At 36.5% G+C, this 10,937-nt stretch overlaps 4 protein-coding genes across 5 annotated transcripts; 1 reads left to right on the forward strand and 3 right to left on the reverse strand.

Annotated features, from left to right (window-relative positions):
- The first annotated feature begins 17 nt into the window (after positions 1 to 17).
- Positions 18 to 1,695, forward strand: LOC100641760 (ADP-ribosylation factor-like protein 6). The gene is made up of 7 exons (XM_003386093.3): positions 18 to 203; positions 265 to 326; positions 386 to 549; positions 1,194 to 1,270; positions 1,322 to 1,377; positions 1,458 to 1,513; positions 1,575 to 1,695. Exons 1-7 carry the CDS (start codon positions 81 to 83, stop codon positions 1,595 to 1,597), a joined length of 561 nt encoding a protein of 186 aa, XP_003386141.1. The 5' UTR covers positions 18 to 80; the 3' UTR covers positions 1,598 to 1,695.
- LOC105312523 (probable E3 ubiquitin-protein ligase MID2) lies at positions 1,685 to 4,851 on the reverse strand. 2 transcript variants are annotated; one of them, XM_011405245.2, is made up of 7 exons: positions 4,486 to 4,851; positions 3,809 to 4,391; positions 3,252 to 3,496; positions 3,009 to 3,161; positions 2,821 to 2,958; positions 2,347 to 2,454; positions 1,685 to 2,229 (listed from the first exon to the last, which is right to left on the reverse strand). In XM_011405245.2, the coding sequence occupies exons 1-7, from the start codon at positions 4,781 to 4,783 to the stop codon at positions 1,700 to 1,702; spliced, it is 2,055 nt and encodes a 684-aa protein (XP_011403547.1). In that variant the 5' UTR covers positions 4,784 to 4,851; the 3' UTR covers positions 1,685 to 1,699. The 2 variants fall into 2 exon arrangements, with proteins under 2 accessions (XP_011403547.1, XP_019851256.1); XM_019995697.1 differs by having other exon boundaries at positions 2,181 to 2,246.
- Positions 4,852 to 4,957: 106 nt separating this feature from the next.
- Positions 4,958 to 6,843, reverse strand: LOC100632956 (testis-specific serine/threonine-protein kinase 3-like). The gene is made up of 4 exons (XM_003386109.2): positions 6,537 to 6,843; positions 6,093 to 6,438; positions 5,896 to 6,028; positions 4,958 to 5,761 (listed from the first exon to the last, which is right to left on the reverse strand). The coding sequence occupies exons 1-4, from the start codon at positions 6,747 to 6,749 to the stop codon at positions 5,176 to 5,178; spliced, it is 1,278 nt and encodes a 425-aa protein (XP_003386157.1). The 5' UTR covers positions 6,750 to 6,843; the 3' UTR covers positions 4,958 to 5,175.
- Positions 6,844 to 6,906: 63 nt separating this feature from the next.
- LOC100633083 (vacuolar protein sorting-associated protein 13A-like) lies at positions 6,907 to 10,643 on the reverse strand. Its single transcript, XM_011405236.2, has 18 exons — positions 10,437 to 10,643; positions 10,048 to 10,282; positions 9,842 to 9,911; positions 9,679 to 9,784; positions 9,560 to 9,631; positions 9,391 to 9,447; positions 9,233 to 9,345; positions 9,090 to 9,171; positions 8,919 to 9,032; positions 8,788 to 8,857; positions 8,628 to 8,710; positions 8,256 to 8,336; positions 7,957 to 8,126; positions 7,838 to 7,901; positions 7,635 to 7,786; positions 7,289 to 7,445; positions 7,156 to 7,224; positions 6,907 to 7,092 (listed from the first exon to the last, which is right to left on the reverse strand). The coding sequence occupies exons 1-18, from the start codon at positions 10,629 to 10,631 to the stop codon at positions 7,033 to 7,035; spliced, it is 1,950 nt and encodes a 649-aa protein (XP_011403538.2). The 5' UTR covers positions 10,632 to 10,643; the 3' UTR covers positions 6,907 to 7,032.
- Between the last annotated feature and the right edge of the window lie 294 nt (positions 10,644 to 10,937).

Below are 10,937 nucleotides of genomic sequence, written 5' to 3' on the forward strand. Positions count from 1 at the left end.
GGTTGCTATGGTTTTGAAACCCCACCCCCAATTTGATAAACAATAACAACTGAAGCTACTGAACTAAAGAGTAAAGAGTAATGGATGTGTTCAAGAGATTGGCTACTTGGCTTGGCATTACTAATAAAAAAGCAACTGTCTTATGTGTTGGACTGGATAATAGTGGAAAAACAACAGTGATCAATCATTTTAAGCCACCACAGGTAGATATTAATTTTTATTTAATTTTTTTATTCCTTTAACTCAAATTGTCATCAATAACAGACTAAATCTGAAGAGGTTGTTCCAACCATTGGCTACAGTGTAGAGAAATTTTTAATATCAAGGTATTAGAGTGGATCTATCTGATGAGAGTGTGAATTTATTTTGCTCTTGTTCATCCCAGGATATCATTTACTGTATTTGACATGTCTGGACAAGGAAGGTATAGAAACCTATGGGAGCAGTATTACCCTGAGACTGAGGCTGTCATATTTGTCATTGATAGCAGTGAGAGGCTGAGGCTAGAAGTAGCCAGAGAAGAACTGCATGCACTTCTTGAGCATCCAGGTAAGGGACTTGCTTGTACAAACTTGTAGGAAGTGACATCTTCCACAGATGGAATGCAAATTCCAGAGTAGGAAATTGTAAATTATCCAGCTTATTGTTACTTCCTACATCATTATTTTAACAATTTGAACAAAGAATTTAATACAAAAATGTTTGGTTCTGATTAGGCTTCCCACAAAGCATGCTTCATGAGCTGACAGCACTGTACTACAATACAGTACATGCCATTTGGAGCAACTTTTAAAATTCATAAAAAATCTAATTTTGATTTGAATTAGCTCAAACTTTCTACACAACATAAGGACATGTATACATATTAGAAAAAGTTATAAAAAATTAAGAATTCTCTCCTAGTCATTTTTGACAAATTTGGCCAATAACCTGTACTATATATAGGGCCTTTGGCCTGATTTTAGAGCAATTTTAAAATCTAATTTTGATTAGTTCAAGCTTTCTACACAACATAAAAAAACATCTATTTAAAAATAATAATAAGAGTTTTGATGAAATTTGACAAAATACTGTTACAAAATATTAGTTTTATCAAATTTAACTCAGTGGATTTTTGCCGCTAGGCAGCAATGAGCCAAAATCCTGTGGGAAAGCCCTAGTTCAGTGTTTAAATTTTTTATTATTTCTTGTAGTTATAAAGCAAAAAAGAATCCCAATCTGCTGCTTAGCTAACAAGAAAGACCTTAAAGATGCACTCTCAGATGTAGAGGTTAGGAAAACATCATGCACTATAAATGATATAATGATGAGTACATTATAGATTGCAGATAAGATGGAATTGGCAGAAATTGCTGATGATAAACCATACAATATATTGTAAGTTATAAAAGAAAAATAATAATTAAAAATACTTAAAAAATAAGGCATAAGATTTTACTTTTTTGTATCTATAATAGTGCTACAAATGCAAGAACTGGTGAAGGACTAGACATGGCAATGGATTGGTTATCAGGTATGACAATAAACATTTTTTTCTCTTTTAATTATCATTATTCTTCTATTTTCATTCACAGAACAAATCATGACTATAAAATAATTAAAAATCATTATTATTATTATAAATTAAATTTTTTGTTGTTTTTGTGAATGTCTATAAATCCAATTTTGTTTCCATAAAATATAATTTGTAAAAAACAGTTTAAAACAATGCTGTCGAAGAGCCAGAGGAAAAAAGAGTAAGACGAGGATTACGCTTAGAGTAGGGAGGTGGTGGAAACTTGAGACAAATATGGAATCTATCACAGACAGACACTACAGGTAGGAAAGGTCCAGGTACTTTAGCAAAGGCTACACCAAGGTCTAAACTGTTGCAGAAGAACGATACACTGGCCAGACCGCTGCCATCAAAATCGACCAGCATACCCAGTCTATCCCCGGACTCAATGCTTGCTATTCCTCCATACTCTTCAGTAGTCATCTCTGAGTTCCGAGACGACATTTTTTTAGAGTTCCCAGTCGCTAGAAAACTCCAAGAGTTGTGAGAAGGCAGTTGCCCAACAGAAAATTTGCACTCTTGCCATGATATTGATGAGTTGGCTGTCTCTCTGTCCTTGCATTGTATCAGACCAATTGCTAGTTTGGTGGACCAGTCACGACGAATGTGATGCTTTGCTGTCTCTTTGACTTCTATTTCAACATAATGCTGACCCTTTGATATAATAGTATCTCCTATAAAATAATACATACTATTGATGCATAAATGATATTGCATTGTTGTGAGGCTCAAGCATTACAGATACCCTGTAGATCTATGTATGGGTCATTGGAGTATAGTTAGTACTGTACCTGCTAATAGTGTCCAGTCTTTTCCAGAAGCGTGTCTCGACCAAGCTTCCATTTGTGACAAACCAATCTCAACTTTAATATTGCACCATTTCTTGTGCCATTTCCACCCTAAGAATTAGAATACGTGTGTCAGTTGTGCTGCAGTGGAGGCTGTTTATCTATAGTACACTTCTAGATTTGCTCTATCTTGTTTTCCCCATTTACTCATGCATGAGTCTTTAATCAACTCAAACTTTCTACATAGCAAATTAGCAACACCAATATATCAAAAAATGTGTGAATTATATTGATATATTAAAATAATGCTTAAAATTTAAAAAGCAAAAGTACAAAGAATAACTATGATAAGAATGACTATTTGTATTTAAATGTACAAGGGACTTTTTGAAGAAGTAGCCAAAGAGGTGAGTGATAGTATATCATGCTGCATTAATCATAGTATGACTGCAGTTGTGTTTACCAACTCTTAAATACCTGGATGGCTTCTGATGCATGACACAGGAGTGCACCAATTCCCCACTCCTTCACAGGTCTGGACTCTCACTCTAAAGTTATGCTTTACAGATTCTTCCTTTTCACTGTCACACTTCCAAGTGAACTTTGTATCCCCACCTATGGTAATAAAAGTAAAAGAACAGAGTAAAAATAATATAATACTCTACCTCTGTATATATTGACAAATTCTTCATCGTCTCCCCTTGACATTTGTAAAGCATAAGTAATGCCAATGCTGTCAACGTAATTGTGTCCTTGCCAGTAAATACGTACTCCGTCATGAAAAGGCTCACATACAACGCACTTCACCGTACCAACTCCTACAAATGAAACAGCAAAAAAATAACAATGCACATGTATGGCAACATCAAAAATCAAAACAATTATATGATAAACAACTAAAAACGAACCGGATCTTATGTTTCCATGTGAATAATACTGGGACTGGAGTTCCTCTGCAGCTTCTTTAGGAAAATCGATTACAAGATCGTCGCGTGCCACGGGACTCATTGATGGAAGATTGACAAAGATGGTCTGGATACCGTCGGTAGCTTTCTTATACTCACCGAGGAGTGTGTAGTTATCAGCAGTGGCTAACAGGTGAGTGCAGGTAGCATGAACTTCATGTGCTATGTCAATACGAGATGATATAGCCCTAATAAAAAATAAATTATAATAATAAAATTAATAAGTGGCTGAAAGTTAAGGCTGATTTTGAATTTACACATTGTTTTTCATGTGTTTTTGAGTTACAACTGGAAGTGCTGTATAAACAAATGGTAGTGTGAATGCCAAATAAATTTTTCTGAATCTTGCATTTTTGATGCATGTACCAATAATTTTGTTCACAGAACACTTCTGGTTCAGTCCAAAACAAACAAAAGTACTGCTGCTACTGCATAAGTTCTAACTTCACAATAACAAATTGTGTATGATGGATAACAATAACAGCCATAGTGAATCTTACTGTTTCTGTTCTAGCAGAGCTTCAATTCTGTTCTGGCTTCTATGAAGGGCATCAAGTTTCAACTCCTTTCTCCTATTCTCTAAGACTGCAACCAACTCGTTGAAATGAGAATCAATCTCGTCCGATATGAGATGAGATGAATCCTTGACAGATTGGACCACCGTATCAATCTCTTTCAGAGATTTCTCAGCTACTATGATAGTCTCGCTAATATCAGGGGTCAGTTTGACTAGAGTCTGTCTTGCTTCAATGGCAGCTTCATTAACTAGTGTACTGCCATGATGCTTATGAGGTCCATAAAGAAGACAAGAACTACAAACTAACTCTTCATCTTCGTCACAAAAACTGGAGAGCTGGTCGCCATGCTTTGTACACAATGGGATACTGGAGCCGACTGACCATTTAACATCCTCTGCACAGCTGCTGCTAGGATGATCCTGGTTGAATGTGATTGGGTTGCTGTACATTATTTCAAGGACGCCATAGTTCTTGGGTAGGTCATTCACTCCTCTGGGAGGTAACTGGGAGGCTTGGTGGCACTTTGGACACAAAATAGTTTCCTTGACCAACTGAGAGAGACAACCTGTATTAGTAGGGACATAGTCTTAATACATAACACAACTACCATTGATAAGAAGGTATAATAATTTAATAAGAGATTACATTGATGAACTTACCAGTACAAAAAGTGTGTCCACAAGAGAGACTTCGAGGGGCATGGGATCCACTTTCATTATAACCTTCTAGACAAACTCCACACTCAAATTTCATCTGTAGACTATTTAGACTCACAGACTGCTCGATCTGCTCTGGTCGGAGCGTGGTTTCTGGGAGAGTAGTTAGTCCAATGGCGGTGTGCTGTTTCAGAAACGGGTAAGGCTTATTACTCTTTGCACTATGGGGTCCTTCTTCTGTTTTGTCAAAGCTCAGGCCTGGCGGAGCGTGAGGTACACTGCCTGCTCCACTCCGCCGCATTTTGAGTCCTGGTTGCCCTGTTAATTAGCCTTGTATTGTATTTTCAATTTTGCTGCCTTCAGTGCTATGCTGGTATAATTATTATAGAGGGAGTGTCAGTTTACAGTGAGTGAGGTCCGCCCAATTCCTGGATCCACCCAATGCATGTAAAAACAGTTTTCACCATACCTTTTGTTTTCATTCTACACTAAAATACCAATTCTCCATTCAAAGAATTATGCAGACATAAAATACACAACGAGAATAATGCATGCATGTACAATACTTTTAATAATTATAATAAAGTAAAAACAATAAAGTGGCTTTGCATCATACAATCTATTGTTACAACATTAGCATTATTGTGTAGCTTTGAATAAGACACTCCCAGCTTCAGTCATCATGCAATCCTTTCACTGTTGATCTGTCTTATAAGTAGAGGTAGAGCCGGTTCGGGGCCCATGATGATTATGAGACGAAGAAGTACCCGTTTGCAGTAGAGGATTAGCTACAGCTGACGGTAATTGAGCAGGTGCTGCTGAATGATTTGAATGATCTGATGGTCTCATTGAAGCTGGAGCAGCTGTACTGTGCCTCGCATGACGATGAGGTCTTGCTTGATGAGCATAATGAGCTCCACCCGATGGCTGTCCCGGATCAAGAGGGAGGGGGACAGGAGTAGGGGGTCTAGTCATGTGCGGCAATATTGGGTCCCCTCTTATGGTAGGTATGCACTCCTCTAGCGTGTACTTTGGCTTTGAGGAGAGAGGAGGAGGCACTCTGACCGGCAGAGATGCCGTCCAATCGTGTAGTATCATGTCGTAGGTATCAAAGCGATCCTTGACTTTGGGGCTCAATATGTTACGTAGGAGGTCCTTGGCGTCATGAGATAGTGGGCGTGAAGGAGGAAAGATTAGTCCAAGCTTCTGCTGCGCTTTTACTTGTGAGTCATCGCCGAATGGCAACCGGCCACAAGTCATTGCAAAAAGAATTACACCTCTAAAAATAAAAATAACAATAACAATTATAAGTAGTAGTAGTAGCAAAAAAAAAATAATAGTAATAATTAGTATAATGATAATAATAATAATAATAAATAATAATAATAATCATTATTATTAGTAATAACTTACAAACTCCAAGCATCTGACTTCCTTCCATCGTAAGGTTCTCCGCTCGACTGGAAGAGCTCTGGAGCAGCATAAGAATAAGACCCACATGGTGTCTTTGAAGGGGCAGTGGAGAGATTGAGTGAGAATCCAAAATCTTTTTGAGAAAAAAATTAATAATAAAGCTACACTGTAATAATAATCATAGATATCATAGTCACCTCCAATCTTTACTTCCATGTCCTTGCTAAGCATGATATTCTCACACTTGAGGTCACGATGGACAATGTTGTGACGATGAAGATACTGTATGCCCAGTACAAGTTGTCTGAATAGATACTTAGCCTCTGCCTCGGGTAGCGTACGTCTGGCATTAATGTAGTCAAGGAGATCACCATTTTGAGCTAATTCCATCATGAAGTAAGCCAGCTTGTCTGTTTCAATGATCTCAAGGACTCTAATGATGCTGGAGTGATTAATCTTTTGTAGTATATCAATCTCACGAGGAAGGAACTTGTGGAGGTAGTCTCTGGATGCGACTGACTTGTTGAGTATCTTAATAGCTACCTGTACAAAGAAACAGAGTTGACAAAATGAGGTGTTCGCGTCTTGCAATTGGGGATGGATGAAAAATTATTAAAAATATTTAGATACTTGATAATTACCAGTGACTGGTGCCTTTTAGACCAAGCTGCTTTGACTTTAGCGTAAGTTCCACTCCCAAGCGTCTTCCCCAAGATGTACCCCAGCTGTTGATCAAGGCTGGGACACTCAGTGGAAGAGACTCTTGCGAATATGCATTTTGTAGTTCCGGGGGACTTGAATGCACCAGTTATGGCTCTAGTAGAGACTCCAGTAGAGCTGCCAAAGTTAGACATGGGACTTTAGAAGAGAAAAGAGAGGTTTTTACTACCAAAGGAGCAATACATAGAGTTCAGTCTCTTTGCTGAAGAGATTTTGACAGCTCGCGTTGGCAGGTAATTAATTTGACGACTCGTCCCGCGTATAATGCCGGGAAACAAAAAGAGAAAAAAATTACATTAAAAATAATAATGAGATTTGCAGAAAAATAGAATATATTTCAGAAAAATTATAAATAATTTGTTATAAGAAGAATAAAATGTTATAAAATACAATGATACAACATTTAAAAACATGACCTCATCCATCATCTTGCTTTATAAATGTTTTTCTAGCATTGTTGATTTTTTCTTCAATAAGCTGGTCACATTAGTAAAAAATAACAATCATCAAACGTATAACAATATCATTATGCATCTTTACCTCTGCCCCCACTGTATCTTCAAGCTTTAAGAGAAATTTATTCTGCTTCTTTCGGAAGATATTTTCATCCTGTTAATGTATGATGAAATTATTTTGAGGATTTATTAAAATACCAATTTTATATATTACTGACCTTGTATTCCAGCAGTATTCCAAAGTCAGTGTAATCATTCTTGCTCTGATGATCTTCAGTTGAATATTTCATTGCTTTTATTTGGATGATACTGTCCAATCCAGTGGACCATTCACATCGATAGTGTCTCTTGGACTTGCATAACTGCATCAGTTGTCTACATCAATCAAAATTAAGATGAAAGATAACTGTATATGCAGTCATTCAGTATGCAGTGCTTTGCAGTGAACTGTATATTGCATGCAGTAATCATTCAGTATGCAATGCTTTGCAGTGAACTGTATATTGCATGCAGTAATCATTCAGTGTGCATTCCCCATATTTGCACTGTATTACTACTATTAACCTTGATGTGACTAATAAAAGCAATGGATCAGCTGAAGGGCTTGGAGAAGGAAGCCACTCATGAAAGACATAGTGATCATTAAGGAGAGGCTCAGAGAGATGTCGAACAATGTACAATCCTTCAGCCTCATGACTGTTGTAAGGTGTCACTACCTACAGTATCAATAGCATCATAGCACTGCATGGTCTCATTTAATGCCTGACCTTATCACTGTGTATTAAACGAGGCAGCCTTGATGTTTCAACAGTCAGTTCGTCATCAACTGAACTAAAGAAACACAAACATTAAAAAGAAGAGAAAGATGAGAATGAAAAGCTCTCACCTTCTTATTCCTTCCATAGTGTATTTAGCTAAATCAACAGCACCAAGTGTTGGTTTTACAAGTACTGATATAGCACCTCGTCCTATTCCCTTCATGAAACCTTCAAAGCCTTTACTGGATGCACCAGTTATTGGCTTCACAATGATATCAGTAGCACCATGAAACACACCCTATAGGGATAATGTGATCAGCCTTAGATCATAAAGACTTATAAGCTTTGGCATCAAGAACAACACATACATTATATAGGCACATTATGCTGATTGTATTTATACTCATAGATATTACAGTAAATTTACCTTAATAAAAAAGGTACTGCCCAGTTTTAGGTTTGATGTCAAATCGTTTTCGTTCCTAGCCTGCCTCATGTAGCGGTGTTTCTAAACAAAATAATTATAGCAGTCATGACTACTAGTAGTAATTTCAGGGTTTCCCACAGGATTGTAGCATAGTACATGAAAAGTTTGAACTGATTCCAAACCATGTACTATCATAGTGCTTATCAGCTCATGAAGCATACTGTTTATAGCTCAATTAGCATGCTTTGTGGGAAACCCTCCGGATATACAATGCAATTAAGATCTCAAATGTTTGGTTAAAAAATAATCATCCATGGTAATTTATTAGTATTTTCTATTTGATACATTTAATATCAGTTAATGATGACTCACTCTTTGGTATTCAATGTCAGTGGCTGCTAGGAGGAGACTGCTAAGGACGGCTGTTGATCTTACACCAGAACCAGCACTGCCTTCTAATAGGTTCAAAAAATAACAAAAACTAGTTCAATCGTGTACTGGAGGCAAATTATTGTATAGTAAATGGGTTTACCAATAAAATGTCCAAGAAAGCTTTTCACACCAGCAGCAATATGAGTACCAGCATCCCCTTCAGTTAAACCCTGGAATAAAGAGAGAGAGAGAGAGAGGGTGTCATTTTCAAGGAGCAATATCAACACTTACTTGACGTGAGAAGTTCACTAGGTCTTTAGCTCCGACTTGGAAACTGCTCAAGAGTTTGACAGGATTACCAATCACGTCAAGGCCAAGCGCAAACCTTTGGAACTGCAACAGCATCTACAATACAAGAACACCACCATACATCATTGCATTAGAGTATTAGGATCATTGTACCTCATTCTTGTAATGGCCCCATATTAGCCTCTTGATTTGTTCAGCATCCAATACTTCATTGCTTATAGTAACTGACTTTAAACTACAATGTGAGGATGAGACATTGAATAACTCGTAAATTTGATTTATATTATAATTATTACTTGATGTCAAATGATCCTTTAGTTATTAGGGCAAAATGAATGAGAGCATTAACTACTTTGCCCCATTGAGAGCTCAAATCATATTCACCAGCTGTTGTATAAGTAACTGACAACTAAAAGAGCATGTAAATAATTATATCACATTTCATGTAACTTACAGATGCTTGAGCTATTTGGAGGACATCAATGTGATTAACAGTCCTTACTTTAACTAACTAAAATAATTAGAAAAGATTTGAGGGGAAAGGATGAGAAATATGAAAGAAAAGGAGAGATAGAAAGAAAGCAAAAAATAATAGGAGTACCAAAAGGGAAAATTTTTCCTACTGAGTCAGTTTTTAAAATATCTTTAAGTGGTTTATTAATCAATGACATGTCTTCTTTGCCCAGTTCTGAAAACTAAACAGAGACATCAATCAATCAATCAAACACACTTTTTCCTTTACCTCATCGCTTCCAGTGGCCATTATGACATCAGTGAATGGGAGCAGGGCAGCAACCACTCCAAGCTCAATGTTAACACGCAATGGCTTGATCTTCAAAAAACATTTTCTGAGCAAAAAAGCACACAATAAGTTGTAAGGCTGTTAATTTGCGTATTGGACTCACTCAATCTCTCTGATAGAGAAAGGATTCCGTGTACTAAGAGTTATAATGAAATCAAGAAAAGGATCAGTGACTGGAAAAGGAGAGGAAGAGAGTGATCATTTAGAAAAAGAAAAAAAGGAGAAAGAGCCAAAAATAGTAAGAAAGAGAAAAGGAGATTAGAAAGAGATCAAATAAGATGCAGTATATTAAGTGTGTGTATCACTTACTCTCTTCAGATAAATGCTGCATTTCTTTAGATGAGAACACGACTCTCGTGGGTAGTTCCACATCATCTAACTGATTATCAATCTGAACGAGACCCAGTTTAACGCTCACAGAGCTGGTCTTCACGCAGTGCGAATACCAGACCCAAATACCAGGATTAAAGGACCTTGATATGCTACCAACTCTCTGCTTTATTCCTCCTCTCTCAATAGTGACCATCATAGTATCCAAATTAAACTACAGAGATACAGAATAAGTAAAATAACAGTACCATCATGCAATGTTAGGCAACATATGTCCCAGATATCAATACATAAATAAAGGTATTCTTTTATAGACATGACATTTATATGTATGTAGATGTACATGTAGCATAGTAAGTGTTACTAACATCTTCCTCTGCTATTTTAATTGAAGTTTCTCTGGTTCTCCAAGCTGTCTCAAGCAAGGCACTCTGTTCTCTACTGAGTGGTGACCAGGCTCCATCAACAGGCGAGGCCATTCCTTTGTGGGTGGGCGAGGACTTGGAACCACCTCCTCCATGAATAGGTGAAGCTGATCTTGACCTAACCTCTGGTTTCTTCATCCAAACAGTTGGAGAACTGTATAATAATAATAATAATAATAATAATACATGTAATAATATATGTAATAAATAATAATAGTAATAATAATAATAATAAGTATTGTCTTAGTCTTTTTGTTTATAATAATAATAATAATAATAATAATAATAATAATAATAATAATAATAATAGTAATAATAATAATAATAGCTAATAATGAAAACGATAATGATGACGATAATAATTATGATGATTATTAGTAATTGTAATACTTCAATATGTATAGATTGAGTGACACATTATGTCAGTAGTGATACCTTGATATG

Source organism: Amphimedon queenslandica, unplaced genomic scaffold, assembly GCF_000090795.2.
Source record: "Amphimedon queenslandica unplaced genomic scaffold, v1.1 AMPQUscaffold_13435, whole genome shotgun sequence".
Lineage (NCBI taxonomy): Eukaryota > Metazoa > Porifera > Demospongiae > Haplosclerida > Niphatidae > Amphimedon > Amphimedon queenslandica.